Source organism: Anabrus simplex, chromosome 5, assembly GCF_040414725.1.
Source record: "Anabrus simplex isolate iqAnaSimp1 chromosome 5, ASM4041472v1, whole genome shotgun sequence".
NCBI lineage: Eukaryota > Metazoa > Arthropoda > Insecta > Orthoptera > Tettigoniidae > Anabrus > Anabrus simplex.
The window spans coordinates 368,297,690-368,313,691 of NC_090269.1; the positions used below are offsets into that span (position 1 = coordinate 368,297,690).

The 16,002-nt window shown below is 37.9% G+C and overlaps 1 protein-coding gene across 1 annotated transcript in view; it reads left to right on the forward strand.

Annotated features, from left to right (window-relative positions):
- Nucleotides 1-16,002, forward strand: part of LOC136874127 (uncharacterized oxidoreductase YjmC) — a 205,722-nt gene that overhangs the window by 140,494 nt on the left and 49,226 nt on the right. Inside the window, exons 6-7 of the mRNA XM_067147686.2 lie at nucleotides 856-963; nucleotides 7,616-7,811. Coding sequence (XP_067003787.2) covers nucleotides 856-963; nucleotides 7,616-7,811 — 304 coding nt within the window. The remainder of the gene's footprint in view (nucleotides 1-855; nucleotides 964-7,615; nucleotides 7,812-16,002) is intronic.

Consider the following 16,002-nt stretch of genomic DNA (forward strand, 5'->3'; position numbering starts at 1 on the left):
TTGCACTCCCTGATTAAGTCTTGCTTTCATAACTTTAAAAAGAGGAATTACTTTTCTTTTCTTTTCTTTTCTGAAAGCCTACATTTTCCATTAAAACAACCTGGCTCTTTTAGACATCACCTTTACATTTTCACCTGGCACTAAAAAGATAGTTCTCATTGTAACCAATAGACAGCACCATGATTTGTTTACTAGCTTTTACTAGTGAGATATTTCAATGTTATTATACCAGTTATTGGAGAGTTTAGTTATAAAAAATGAACATTCTAATACATACATACATCATCATTATAGACCATTATGCCTTTCAGTGTTCAGTCTGCAAGCCTTTGTAATTTACTAAATGTCGCCATAATCTTTTATTTACTAGTACTGTGGCCTCGTTTAGTTCTATGTAGCTTTTATCTTTAAATTGTTAGAAACTGAAACCATCATTGTCTTGGTCTCCCTCTACTTCCCTTACCCTATATAGCACAGTCCATTATTTTTCTAGGTAACCTGTCCTTCTCCATTCACCTCCCACGGCCCCACCACCGAAGCTAGTTTATGCGTACAGCTTCATCCATTGAGTTCATTCCTAACTTAGCTTTTGTCTCCTCATTCCCATTACCTTCCTGCCATTGTTTCCACCTGTTTGTACTAGCAATCATTCTCGCTACTTTCAAGTCTGTTACTTCAAACTTATGAATAAGATATCCTGAGCTTTCTAATTTGTATGGAAATTTATGGCACTTGTTAAGCAATTTTTTTTTTTTTAACTATCGATACTGAGTGCCAATGAATACGAGCCAACTAAAACCCTGTTAGCATAATTTAAATAGGCAATTCAGTTACAAGTTGTGGTTTCTGTTCCAGGCAGCTTTAGGCACAAATCCTCTTTCAATAGCTGCACCCATTGGAGTAGGACTAGGAGCAGAAGCCTTTGTTTTGGACATGGCTACCACATCTGTGGCACTTGGCAAGGTAATGATTAGCTCTGTAGAAGTTCTACTGTTCACTTTCTTATCTTTTTTCATGAATTTGAAAGTATCAACAGTTTTGGTTTATTATTATTATTATTATTATTATTATTATTATTATTATTATTATTATTATTAAAGACAATGATCATACATAATTTAATTAAACCACTTATTTTTAATTCTAAACTGTTATGAAAGAGATGACAGTAGTAGGAATGGATGGAATTACAATAGAAATTATAAAGGAAATTACATCTTTGAGATTGCTAAATATGCAGACTGTTCAAGATTGTATGGGAAGAGAAACAAACCTAAGATGATTGGAATAAAAGAGTCTTAATCTGTATGTTCAAGAAAGGAATTATTATGCTTTGAGTGGTTCTACATTAAAATATTGCGAATAACATGCATGCAAATATAAAGTGCTATAAATCCTCTATAACACTGTGCACCTCCATTTGTTCAAGTACCGTTGTTAGAGATGTTGATTAAATTTCATTTCGACATGATGTAGAAAATTAACAGAAATTTCCCATGATTTTGCTGCAAGAATGTTAAAGTTTTTGGATTGTAAATAAATCTCTCACTCTAAATCACAAGAATGAACAGAAATATGCTAAGTTTAATAATGTTGTTGATTTCATTAAAAAGAAGAATTCTACCATATCTGCGGTATATTGAGTAAGTACACTGATGTCCAGCTCCATGGCTAATGTGCTGGCCTATGGTCCAAGGACTTCCTGGTTTGATTCCCAGCCAGGTCTGGGATTTTAATGGTCAGTCTAGCCGAGGGACTGGATGCGTATGCTGTGTTTAACATTAGATTGTATTTTTATTTTTACAATTTGCTTTATGTCGCACCAACACAGATAGGTCTTATGGTGACGATGGGTCAGGAAAGGGCTTGGAGTGAGAAGGAAGCGGCCATGCCCTCAATTAAGGGACAGCCCCAGCATTTGCCAGGTGTGAAAATGGGAAAAAACAAAAAACAATCTTCAGGGTTGCCGACAGTGGGGTTTGAACCCGCTGTCTCCCGAATGCAAGCTCACAGTTGCGCGATTCTAAGCGCATGGCCACTTGCTTGGTTTAGAATTCATCTTGGGTAGAGCCCCATCCTCACAGATGCACAGGTCGCCTATAGGCATCAATTCGAAAGACCTACACCTGGTCTCTACAGACACCATACGCCATTAATTAACCCTTAGCCCTCTTTTTCTGGGAACATGCCTGCCACTCCAGGTTCATTTAAATACCTTAACTTACCAGAGTAATGTAGATCATAAATAATCTACAGAAAATTTACTTACATTTTACCATCAAAATAAAACTGCACATTATGATACATTATTCAAAGATAATGTTAAGCATTATGGACACTGGTATGGTATCCACAAAGATTCACATTTTTTTTGCATGACCAAAGTCAGCTCTTCATGAGGCCTGTTACCAGAGAGAAAATAACTCTAGAAGAATTCCACAAAGAGTCATCAACGGATGGCTGGATCATATTGAAGTGCCAATCTGGGCCGGTGTAACAGTTCTAGCTGCAAAGATTCATTGTCGGGTGAGCCCTGACATAGGATTTATGTGAGAAAATTCTGATGTCAGGGCAGCCTGGGGCACTTATCCATTTTGGATGTTGACAAACTGTAACTGTTCTGAAAAGTTCCTTCAAATTTGTACTGAACCATGTTCGTTGTGGTCACCTGACTAACTCCTGCTTAAGACTGGGATAGTTAGAATACCTTAGATGCGCTTCTTTATCTTCACCAGCAAAATAAATTTGTAAAAACTGAGCTTTCTCTTCTGAATCTAGCAGCAAGCTTTTATGTAAATGATAAACTTGACCTTGCATTTTGAAAGTTGGCATAAATACGTCTTGTACAATCTGATCACCACCAAAAGATGTCTTCTGGAAACAGCTGTTAATTGTCAAATGCTATGGATATAGTGCCCGCTTTATCACACCATGTTGCTCCTAGCATACTCTTACAATTATCCCAACTAAACAGCTATTAAAGAGCTAGACGTACTCCCAGTATAGAGAACAATTTCTTAGTAAGATTGGTGTTGATATCTCATTTCGTTATGAATTGTTTGCTACATAACTGATTTTGTGATAGGAATTTTTATTCAACCCCTTTGCATCCCTTGTAAATCAAATTTCAAAAAATGCAAAAAAATGTATTTTACATATTTATATGAATTATTATTATTATTATTATTATTATTATTATTATTATTATTATTATTTCGTATGGCAAAACAAGGATACATTATAAGTACATATAAATACATATTTCTTAAATAAGTATGTGATTTACAAGTCAGCATTCAAAAACTTATGTCCAGACTTTTCAGCCAGTCCACTGCTTCTGTAGAGGCACTATGTAATTCTTTAATGGATCCATTGAATCTTTTTGGGCAGTCCATAACAACATGCTGGATGGTCTGAGGCACATTATCACAGTCGCAGAATGGGTCTTCAGATTTTCCCCACTTGTGAAGCCAGAATTTACACCTTCCATGGTTTGTTCTGATTCTGTTTAGAGATGTCCATTCCCTTCTCGGTAAGTTGAAACCAGGAGGAGCTCTACAAGGATGGTGGATTAAACCCAGGTGGTCAGGATTTGAAGAGGTCCATTCTTCGTGCCAGATCTCATCAGCATCAAAATGTGTTTCCAGGAGCTTCTCGCCTAACTTCCATGATGGGTTTCTGGACTTTAATCTCTTCGGTTTCTGAGAGTTGCAGTCCTGATGTAAGGGCAGTTGAGGGTTACTGCGACATTTCTGCCATTCTCTTACTAGAGCCAGTTCTCTTCGTATGTAAGGGGGATGGATGTTGGATAAAACGGGTAACCATTTTAGGGGTGTCGATTTGATGGTGCCTGATATTGTCCTCATGGTATCATTCAGTTGTGTATCAACTTTTGAAGTATATACACTGTTAAGCCACACAGGGCAGCAGTATTCTGCAACTGGATAGATCAAGGCAAGAGCTGATGTTCGTAGTACTGTTGCGCTTGCTCCCCATCCTGTTCCACTGAGCTTGTGTAATATGTTGTTCCTTGTTTTTATCTTGGCTGCTGTGTTAGAGAGATGTTGCTTATATGAAAGTGTCCGATCCATTGTGACGCCCAGATACTTTGAATATGGGTTATACTTAAGTTTTTGGCCTTTGAATTCGACTTGAGGTACATAGTTGGCTTTTTGGTTGTTTAGGTGCAAGCAGCTTACTTCAGTTTTGTTCAAGTTAGGTTTGAGTCGCCAAGTACTGAAATATTTGTTCAGGTTATGGAGATCCTTTGTGAGTGTAATTTCTGCTGTTTTGAAGTCACTCGATTGGGCAGCCAGAGCTATGTCATCAGCATATATGAATTTCCTGGAAGTAGTTTCTGGAAGATCTGCAGTATAGATGCTGAATAGTAGAGGAGCAAGAACTGATCCCTGGGGTAAACCATCGTTTAGTACATAGGGCTTACTCTTATTGCCGTTTAAATGTATTTCGAACGCTCTATTGCATAGCATATTGTTCAGCAGTGTTGCAAGGTTCTTACAGGGAATGATCTTCAAGAATTTCAAAATCATCCCTTGTCACCATACGGTGTCATAAGCTGATGTCAAGTCCACAGAAACAGCGATTGTCTTCTTCTTGTCTTGAAATCCGTTCTCAATGTGGCTGGTGAGTGCCAAGACCTGATCACAGCAGCTTCGGTTAGGTCGGAATCCTGCTTGTTCAGTTGGTATGCGTTGGAAGGCTGTGGTTGAGATTCTGTTGTAAATCATTCTCTCCATTAACTTGTAGCAAATACTTAAGAGTGCTATTGGTCTATAATCTTCAGGACTATCTCCACTTTTTCCGGGCTTTAGAATGGCAACTATTTTAGTTCTCTTAAGCAAAGATGGAAGCCTACCATGTCATTAAAGAACATAAGTAACCAGTGTAGAGTTCTAGGTCCACAATGTTTCAGGAATTCTGGGTATATCCCATCCAGTCCTGCTGCTTTGCCTGGTTTTATTTCTTTTAGAGCTGTTGAAATTTCTGCAGTTGTGAATTCCCCTGAGAACTGGGGGGTTGATTCAGTCGAGGATAGCCTAGTTTTTAGCTCTTTCTTGAGTTTTTTTGATTCTTCTTTATTGACATTTTCTGGTATTTTGGACAGTTTGATGAATTCTTTTAGCTACATCTACTGGAGATACCATTGAGCTCTTATTAATATATTTGGGAGTACAACTACCAAGTTTTCTAAGAAGAGTCCATGCTTTTCTGCTTGAGTGTTGGAAATTCATGCTTGCTGTCATTGAGTTCCATTTATCTTTTCTGGCAGAATCTAGGCTTTGCAATAGTTCATCAGCGACTTCTGTTCTGTTGCTGATTTGGTATTCTTTGTACAGCTCATCACATCTTCTATTCCATCCGGGGATATATTCTTTTCTAAATCCTCTGGGAATATGTTTCTTTGCTATGGAGCATGTTAAACTAACAAATCGTTTATAATTATCCAGTTGGGTGGAATCCACTGGATATTGTGATCCAACTCCTTAGTAAATGCTTCCCAGTTTGCTCTTTCAAAATTCCAGCGAGGTACAGGTGTTGTGGTCCAATTTTTAGAAGAATTGGTCTATGCTGACTTCGGGGAAAATTGTTCAGTACTTTCCTGCTGCATTGTAAAGGTCTTCCGTGCTCGTCCCTTGAAACAAAACAGAGGTCTGGGTTGGTGTCCTTCTTCCATCTTCCTGAGTGAAAGGAGCCTCTCTCTTTTGCATCGTACACAAGGAAAACATCTTCTGTTTCAGACCATTCTAACACACCAAGACCATCTGAATTAGTATCTCCATACCCCCAGGGAGTACTCCTACTGTTGAAATCTCCCATAATGACTGCCGGATGATTTACATTCTTGATGGCTTCATTACACCAAGGTTGAGATGGTGGTTTGTAAATGTTTACTATTTCCAAGTCTGCAACTTTAATCCTGGTGGTGAAAATGTTATCAGAGCTGATGTCAAGAATTTTTACTTGCTCAATATTATTTCGAATGTGCGTAGAGATGCCATAGGTTTTATGGAAGGTAGCTGCAACAAAATTGAATCCTGGTAGTTTATATCTGGAGTGAAGTTGGTTCTCATTCTCGCAATGTGTTTCTTGAAGTAGTACAACATCTACACGGTTGTCGATAAGCAGTTTTAAGAGGTAGTCACTTTTGGATCGGCTTATACCCTCAACATTCAGTTGTAGGACCTTCAAAGCGGGCCCTATGTCCTTTGTTTGGCTCTGAAAAGAGCCGTTTTGATTGGAATAATTTTCCGTCATTATAGTCGAAGCTAAATATATCCTCTATTTGCTGGGATATCCGTTAAGCAGAGCTTAAGGTCCAGCAGCCAATTTCGTTGCTTACTTAGCACCACCCAGGAGACACATGTAGGGTAATTTAAGGTATTTTATTTCGCTGTTGAGAAAATTGAAAAAAATGTAAATTTTGAATAAACCATTATTTAACTATTTGTACCCCTTGTAAGTTGGATTTCAAAAAATACAGAAATTATATTTTAGGTATTTATATGAAGAATGTTTTGCTGTGAAAATGAAGTTGTATTTAACCCCTTAAAAAACAACATTTTATAAAATGCCTTCCTACCATACCTTTACACACTTATACAAATATATCCTTAAAATTTCATGTCTAACTTTAATAGTCTCAGCTAGACACTGATGAGTGAATGAATCAATCTGTCAGGATGTCCTCCTTTATAGATATAGTATAAGATATATACACCAGTACTTTGGACTGCCATATGTGACCTGACGTGTGGAAAGAGACCTAGATTTTTCACTTTTGAGAGTTTTGGGGTTTTAATATTGGCATAAGATACTGAGCATTCTAAAAAAGAGTTCATGTTTCCTAGGTGAAATACTTCAGAAGATATTTATTATTTATTGACTGTTGCTATTAAGAAAACTGTATTTTGAGAAAAACGTAATTACAGTTTTTACTGATTTTCTTACTAACTGTACAAAGTTTTCATGACATTAAGTGGTGAAGACTCAAGCTGCTGCGTAACTTAGTTTGTTAAGAAGATCCATAGATAGTTCAAGAAGTCAAAACACAGAAATGCAATATTTACACTACACACACTTAGAATTTCCATTGCTGACTTTGGATCTCTTTCTGTTCAACAGGTCACATATGATAAAGAAAATAAATAGAAGTTGGCTATTTTGTGGTATTCAAGGAGTCAGAGTTATGATATGGATTCATAAAGGCCACTATTTTGAACAGTGAAGAATTACATTGGCTTTTAACTAGGGCATTAGAGGCTGCCTGGCCGAGGCGGTCAAGGCGTACTCGGTTCGCCCGGAAGGACGTGGGTTTGAATCCCCGTCAGGAAGTTCTAAAATTTAAGAAATGAGATTTCCACTTCCGGAGGTGCATATGGCCCTGAGGTTCACTCAGCCTACACCAAAAATGAGTACCAGGTTAATTTCTGGGGGCAAAGGCGGCCAGGCATAGAAAAAATTGATTCCTTTTATGGAAACAAAGGACTATTAAACAAGAATAGGATTTAATTTAACATACAAAATTTACTAAGTAGTATGTTTCTTACTTACCAGGCTATTCAACTTTATTTAGCTGTATGCTGTTCTGTTTTAGATAGAAATACAGATTCGCAAAGAACAACCCATTCCATTAGGTTGGGCACTAGATGAAGAAGGAAATCCAACCACAGATCCTCAAGTTGCTTATAATGCCCGTCGTATGATGCCTCTCGGAGGATTAGAAGAGACCTCAGGTTACAAAGGCTATGGGTTGGCAATGCTTGTGGAAATCTTGTGCGGCATTCTTGGAGGTAGGTTACAGCTTTCACTTCTACTATCTATGTATGTATGTTCAGGTGATCTCTTCTTGTCTTACCAACTATTCTTCAGAAGTCTCCTTAGTGAGAGTTTTTTTTTTTCTTTCGTTCTTTTCTAATGCTTAGGAACATGGATGAAAGTCCATTGGCAGTGATGGGTGATATGTAGAGGCATGATTTTTTTGCATTGATTTTTTTTATTCTTTGAAAAGGAAACAATTGTTTATGTTATTTCACGAAATAGGTCTGACCCCATTGCTTTAATTTCGTTATTCATAAAAAGTTTAATTCATGAGATTTGTGAATTATTTATGTGAAAGATAGATAAAGAGAAGCAAAAGCAATATTGATAATCATTCATTATTCCTTATGTAATTTTGATTAGAACTATAATATACACCTAATCAAGATTACATAACAAATTACCCTTTCACCCTAAATAGCCATATCTTTCACCATACATGGCCATACCATTCAGGGATTTTATAGAATATTAATACAAAGAGATACTTCTGTCAAAATGTGAAATCCTTATTCTGTCTTCTGTTTCCCTTCACATATGTGATATTGGGAATACAATTTTAAGATTGTTATTTTCCATGAATTTTGCTGCATTTTTGCACTTCATTGCAAAATAAGTAAATTTCACTTTAAACTGACCTTGTCACTTTAATTTGCTGTAATTTGTGAAAACAAAATCACCCATTTCTTAACCAGAATCATATGATTCGTTGAAGATATTTCAAAATCGCTTCAAATTCTTTTTGGTCATATTTATCGTTAATGTGCAGTTAGTGGCATCTGGCTAGAATTGTCTATGGAAACATTAAAGCCATATTTGCTCATATCGATGCAGGAGGTACCAGATGCATATCCAGCAAGTCAGTGCAGCTTTCTTTAACGTCAGTGGGATATGGGAGCAGAAGACCTGCCAGAGTGCCTTAACACCACAACACAGACACACTGTGTGACATTGCTAATTGGACCCTTGGAGACTAGCGACAGGTAGCTTGATCTGATGAGTTACTATTCCAGTTGTTTCGTGCTGATGGTAGGGTTCATATATGGCTCAGACCTCATGAAGCCATAGACTCCAGTTGTCAACAAGCACCATACAGGTTGGTAGGAGCTTCATAATGATGTTAGGTGTGTTCACTAGACATGGCTGGATCCGCTGATCCACATGAACAGGTCGTTGACCGGAGACTGGTACATTGTTCTGCTTGGTGATCACCTGCCGCCCTTCCAGCAGGATTATGCGCCATGTCATCGGACAAAAGTTGTCCACAATTGATTCGAGGAGCTTTCTGGAGACCGATGTAGCCATCTCGTTCATCGGATATGAATCCTGTTAAGCACTTATAGGACATGGTGGGGAGGTTCATTCACAACCAAGATGCTGCACTTACAAATAGCAGCAATTGTAATAATGCAAGCAAAGAGGAAGGATGTATAGTAAGCTAGTACTGACAAGTGGTTGGTATTCAGCAGTGACGAGAGGTGATAAATCGTTGGCACAGGCTCGTCAGGCATGTTATGGAATACAGTACCAGACAGCAGGCGGGATTTACCACAGTTTTGATGGCAGGTTTGGTAGTTACATAAAATCAGCTTCAGCCACATGAAGATGTTGATAATATACGAAACTTGTACCACTTTTGACCATTAAAAATTGCCTTAAGCAATCATTGTATCGACTAGGTGGAAAATAAATAAATACTTAATTGTGAATCGAAGGTTTGGTAGTGGCGGTAAGGTGTGGAAACAAACCCTGAATCTGGTCCTGTAGATGCCATTTTTCTTAAATATTATCGTTGAACATGTATTGTGGATCTATTAATAATTGCTGTCTGTAAATTTCTAGAGTTTCAGAACTGTTCAGTTTTATCCCTTTTGGATGTAAGTTATGTGTAAAATGGTGAGAGAATTCTGTATTATTTGATGAATATTTAAAAAAAACAGTATTAACCTATATCAGCAGATGCATATTTCTGAGATGACACATGTCAAGAGATCACCCAACATAGATGTAAATCATTTCATTATGTACATAGCTCCTGCCCTTAAATACAATCAAACAATTGTGTACAAAGTAGAGCAACAATTATATGTCACTATTTGACTACATGATAATATGTGGAATATACAAAGTACGTCAGCAATAGGATGATGATGATGAGACTGCAGTTTGAAAATGGCGTGAAAGATCTGTTTCAGTTGTATGCCCCACAAACTGGTTGCATAGATGAACATCTAGAGGACTTTTTAGAGGAAGTGGAGAGACAGATAGAAGATAAGGAAGTACTATTGATGGGAGATCTAAATGCGCAAGTTGGAATGGAAAGACAAGGAAAGGAAGATGTTGTAGGGCCCTTTGGATATGGAAATGTAAATGCTTGAGGAATCAAATGATTGTTGGAAACACCTGGGTTAGGAAGAAGAACAGTCAGAAGATTACAAGGTATGGTTGGGGAGACAGACGAACAAAGACCATGATTGATTATATAATCATAGAGAAAGAACACCGGAAGAACCTTGTAGATGTAACGGCCATGCCTGAAGAAGCCTTTGGTGGAGATCATAGAGTTGTGATAGGAAAATTGAAAGTTGGAAAGATTGAAAAACCCCAAGTAAGAAGAGAGAAAAGAATTAAAGTATGGAAGTTGAAGGAGAAAAGCATACAAGAAGAATTTCAAAGGGAAATAATACCCTTGGTACCCAGAACAGAGGTGGGGAATGTTGAAGAGGAATGGAAAAGATTTAAGGAAGCACTGGTTGGATGTGCAGAAAAGGTGTGTGGTAGAACATCAGGAAATGTGAAAGACAAAGAAACACACTGGTGGAATAATAGGGTAAAGATTAAAGTGAAGGAAAAGAAAATGGCATGGAAAGTATGGAAAACATCTAAGACTGAAGAAAGTAGAAGAAAATATGTGGAGGCAAATAATTTGGCCAAGAAAGTAGTGGAGGAAGAAAAGAGGAAAAGCTGGGCCTTATTCACACAGAAATTGAGAGATGATACGCAAGGCAGCAAGAAACTACTGTATGGTATCTTAAGAAACAAAAAGAGAGATCAAGTAAACACCAGATTTGTGAAGGATGAAGGTGGCATAATTTTAACAAAGCCAGAAGAAATAAGAAATAGATGGAGAGAGTATTTTCAGAAGCTGCTGAACATAAGAACGGATGACAGTCATTCAATGGATGACCAGGAAAGGCAATTAGTTGATGAAGAAATGGATAAAGAAATTACAATGAATAAAATTGAAATGACAGTAAGAAGAAATAAGAAATAGATGGAGAGAGTATTTTCAGAAGCTGCTGAACATAAGAACGGATGACAGTCATTCAATGGATGACCAGGAAAGGCAATTAGTTGATGAAGAAATGGATAAAGAAATTACAATGAATAAAATTGAAATGACAGTAAGAAAGATGAAGATGAAGAATGGAAAAACTGCCGGAATAGATGAAATTTCAGTGGAGATGATAAAGGCAGCTGGAGCTGTAGGTCTGCAGTGAACATATTGGGTTCTCAGGAATGTCTGGGAGAATAAGGAGGTCCCTGAGGATTGGCAAAAAGGAATAATCGTCCCAATTTTCAAGAAAGGTGATAAGAAAGTTTTGAAGAACTACAGGGGAATTACTCTAATATCCCATGTTGCTAAGATAATGGAAAGGATACTGGAAAGTAGAATAAGGTTGAGGGTTGAGAATCAGATACAGGAAAATCAGTTTGGTTTCAGAAGTGGAAGGTCAACAATAGAGCCCATTTTCATTATGAGACAACTAATGGAAAAGCACTGGGAGTACGGGAATGATATGGTGATGACATTCGTTGACATTGAAAAGGCATATGACAGTATCCCCAGGACGAAAGTTTGGGACAGTCTGGTGCAAAAAGGAATTGGACAGGGATTAATAAAAATGATCATGGCATTGTATAAGGAATGTTGTAGTTGCGTGCAAACACAAGTTGGCAGGACAAGTTGGTTCAAAATAACTAGTGGGCTGAGACAGGGAAGTGTTCTATCACCAATCTTGTTTACAATAGTAATGGATGACAACATGAGAACAGCAAAAGCAGCATATGGAGGAAGAGAAATGAACATGATGTTATTTGCAGATGATATTGTGATTTGGGGAGAAGACGACAGGAAGGTTCAAGAACAGTTGAATGTGGTGAATGGGAAGATCGAAGAATGTGGATTGAAAATAAGTGTAGAAAAGAGTAAAACTCTTGTTATGTCTAGAGGGGAAAAAGAAGGGAAAGGTCAGATTAGACTTGCAGACAAGCCCCTGGAAGTAGTGGAAACGTTTAAATACGTGGGGAGTGAATTAATGGAGAATGCTCGACTGGATGCTGAGATTAGTAAAAGGATTCAAGCTGGAAGTTGTTTCTATCATAGTGTAAGAAACATGTTATGGGACAAAGATGTGCCACTGGAAGCAAAGGATACTATGTACAAGATGTATTACGTACCCATAACAACTTACGGAGCAGAAACTTTGACAGTGACAAAGAAGGATGAGAGTCGAATACAGGCAGCCGAAATGAAGTTCTTGAGGAGTATGATACAGAAGAGTAGAAGAGACAAAATAAGGAATGAGAAAATCCAGGAAGAAATTGGAGTGGAAAAAATGAATGATAGAATAGAGAAGAGCCGACTAAGATGGTTTGGGCACATAAAGCGAATGAGCGACGAAGGAATGCCAAAAAAGATGATGGAAATGCAAATCCAAGGAAGGAGAGGCCATGGACGACCATGATTGAGATGGAAGGATACCATCCAAGGCAGCATTATAGAAAGAAACCTGGACACAGTGTTGCAGGAGGAGCGGTGGAAAGACCGAAGAAAGTGGAGAGGAACCATATTTGCCCCTACCCGGCTACAGCTGGATAAAGAGAAAGGATGATGATGATGATGATGACAATAGAGCAACTCTTTGAAATACATAGTGGAGTAAATAATTTAAAAAAACTTGTGTATTGTCACAATTTTCTTTATTTCATAACAGATAAAAAATTGTTTAAAATACATGTAATGTCTCTAAATAATGAAATAATATTTAACATCATTTACAAGGTAATTCAGGATTTATGGTTGAAGAGTAATATGATGATGGAATTATATGGAGATTTTTCATTGCTGAAGGATTCAATTAGTTCAGCTGTGAATTAGAAAAATCAAAATTGAGGAGGCAGGTTTTTTTAAAAGAAAATGGATGATAGTTATGAACTCCTTGCCAGAAGAAAAATATAATGGGAGTTTCTGTAAGCTGCTACAACTTTTATTCTCAATTCCTGAGTCAAATGCATTTGTTGAAAGAACATTTAGTGGGGAAAGAGTGCTGTGGTCCGAAGTCAGAAACAGGCTTCATCTAGATACACTTAAAGATGAACTGCAAACAGAAATAAATTTCACAAAGTCATGCAAAGAATTTTACTGTTGTCATATTAAATTTACAAAAATATTTTGTGCGTGTGTAACACCAAAAATTATAAATTCAAACAAGTGACTGACACAAGTGGAAACAGTCTGTTGAATCCTTCAGCAATGAAAAATCTCATTATAATTCCATCATCAGTTTACTTTTTAACCATAAATCCTGAATTACCTTGTAAACAGTCTGTTTCCACTTGTGTCAGTCACTTGTTTGAATTTATAATTTTTGGTGTTACACACACACACAAAATATTTTTGTAAATTTAATATGACAACAGTAAAATTCTTTGCATGAAAAGTACTGAAACACGTTGGCTGTCCACAGCATTTTGTTAATCTGGTCAAGGCTCTTCATGATAACATGTCTGGCCAAATCATTCATCAAAATATTATCTCTGATCCATTTCCAATCACTCCTGGATTGAAACAAGGGTGTGTGCTTGCTCCAACACTCTTCACTCTTTATCTAGCTGCCATGCTATATAGAACATTTACAACCAATAGGTAAAGGTGTAAAGGTCAGATATTATTTCGATGGGGAACTGTTCAATCTAGATAGACTTAGCTCCCAAAAGCTTACCAAGATTTCCTCCGTTACGGAATTGCAATAAGCAGATGATGCTGCCACACCTGCTTTAACACCTGAGGAGCCACAACAGTCGGTCAGTCAGTTGTTTCAAGAGTGCTTGTGATCGTTTTGGTCTCTCCATTAATGTTCAGAAAACCGAAGTACTCACACAGCCTGCACCTGGGTCGAACCTCCCAGCTTTCAATATCTCCATTGCAGATACTCAACTGGAGCAGGTAACCACTTTTTATATCTAGGAAATATCCTCTCAACAAATGCTAACTGCTCACAAGATGTGGATAGGAGAAAGGGTGCTGCCCACTCAGCATTTGGACATTTACCCCGTCATGTTTTCATGAATAAGGACCTTGCAATGCATACCAAGATCATGGTTTATCATGCTGTTGTAATATCAACACTGCTTATGGTTGTGGTCCAGCTCCATGGCTAAATGGTAAGCATGCTGGCCTTTGGTCCAAGGAGTCCCGGGTTCGATTCCCAGCGGGGTCGGGGATTTTAACCTTAATTGGTTAATTCTGATGGCTGAGTGGCTGGGTATGTGTGTTGTTCTTAAGCATTAGAAATCATCCTAGGTAGGGCCCCATCCTGACAGATACACAGGTCGCCCGTACGGCGTCAAATCGAAAGACCTGCCTCTCTGGAGGCCACACACCATTATTACTATGGTTGTGAAACTTGGACCCTCTATCGTTAGGATATCAAAAAGCTAGAGCGCTTCCATCTGCAAAAACTTAGATCCATTTTGAACATCAAATGATAGGACCATGTCACCAACTTTGCAGGCGGCCACACCACCTCAGATGGACAGGGCACGTCCGTCGCATGAGTGAAACCAGGCTTTATCATCAACTCCTGTATGGTGAACTCTGCTCCAGTACAAAACTTCATGGAGCCCCTTCGAGGTGTGTCAAGGATCAGCGAAAGTATACTATGAAAAGAGCTGGAATTAACACTCAATCCTGGGATTTGCATGCCGAGAATCGTAGATGTTAGCGTCATACTGTTTCTACATCAGTTATGGTGTTTGAAGAGGAGTGACGTCAACATGAAGAGGATAAACGACAAGCACGGAAGCTGTGTCAGGTTCAGCCCCAGCCATTCCATGATATCTGTGTGGACGTATATTTCATGTCAAGAAAGGGCTACTAGGTAATATGAAACATATTCACAAAGTATTGTGAGTGTTAAAATGTAAACTGCCGAAGGGTATGTTTACTCGGATATGAGTTGCAGCTGCCGCCACCGACAAGAGATCTAAACATGCTCATCCCATCTTACTCATGTTTACTGGGGACTGAAATGCTCAACAATTATAGAACATACAAGTCTCTTGTCAAGGTTAACTGAAATACCTGACCTCAACCTTATCAGTGACAATCTAAGTTATGAATAGAATGATTCAAACTAGGTTGAAAAATCACTTTGTAACTTGTGAGTTAATAGTCAATTGCAGCATTTCTGGGCAAGTAGAATTTTCAGAATGTACACTAATTTTAGAGGCAAGGCGACCATAAAGAAAAATTTGGAAAGAGTCTTGTACATGAGAATTTTCTTTGTGACTCTTACAGCATTCTTATGTACATTTCTTTCTCTTTTTTCCTTGGTCTCAAAATTGTATACAGACATTCAAAAGGAATTTCCATATGTCTGCAGAATGGTATGACAGAGCATGGTGTAAGAAAAGTGCCCTGGAGCATGTAACGTGTCCACTTAAGACAAATGGACAAGACTAATGGTGATGTCTGCTGTCTGGGGAATTCGAGGTGTCTGCTTAAATGAGGCATATTTTAATGCTTGTGTCTTATGTAAAAGAAAAAAAATCAGTTCTGAGGAAAAATGTCTGCATAGGGAGGTGTCCATTAGGGTACGTTCGACTGTACTTGAAATGTTTAATCTAGGTTGGGAAATTGACGTTATTGATTTTTCTCTCTTTGAAAATGTAGATATTATCATGATTTATAATCTTTCAACAAATATTCACTTTTTTCATTCATTCTGAAATTAATGTTGTTATTCTTTGTTCCCAGTAAGTATTCTACTGACATTAGGGACAATGACCTCTTAGCTGCCAAACAAAGCTGCTGTTAAGGGAATCGGACAGAGAAGGCTTTGCTCTCTTTTAGTTTCTACATGTTTCAGATCTACTAGA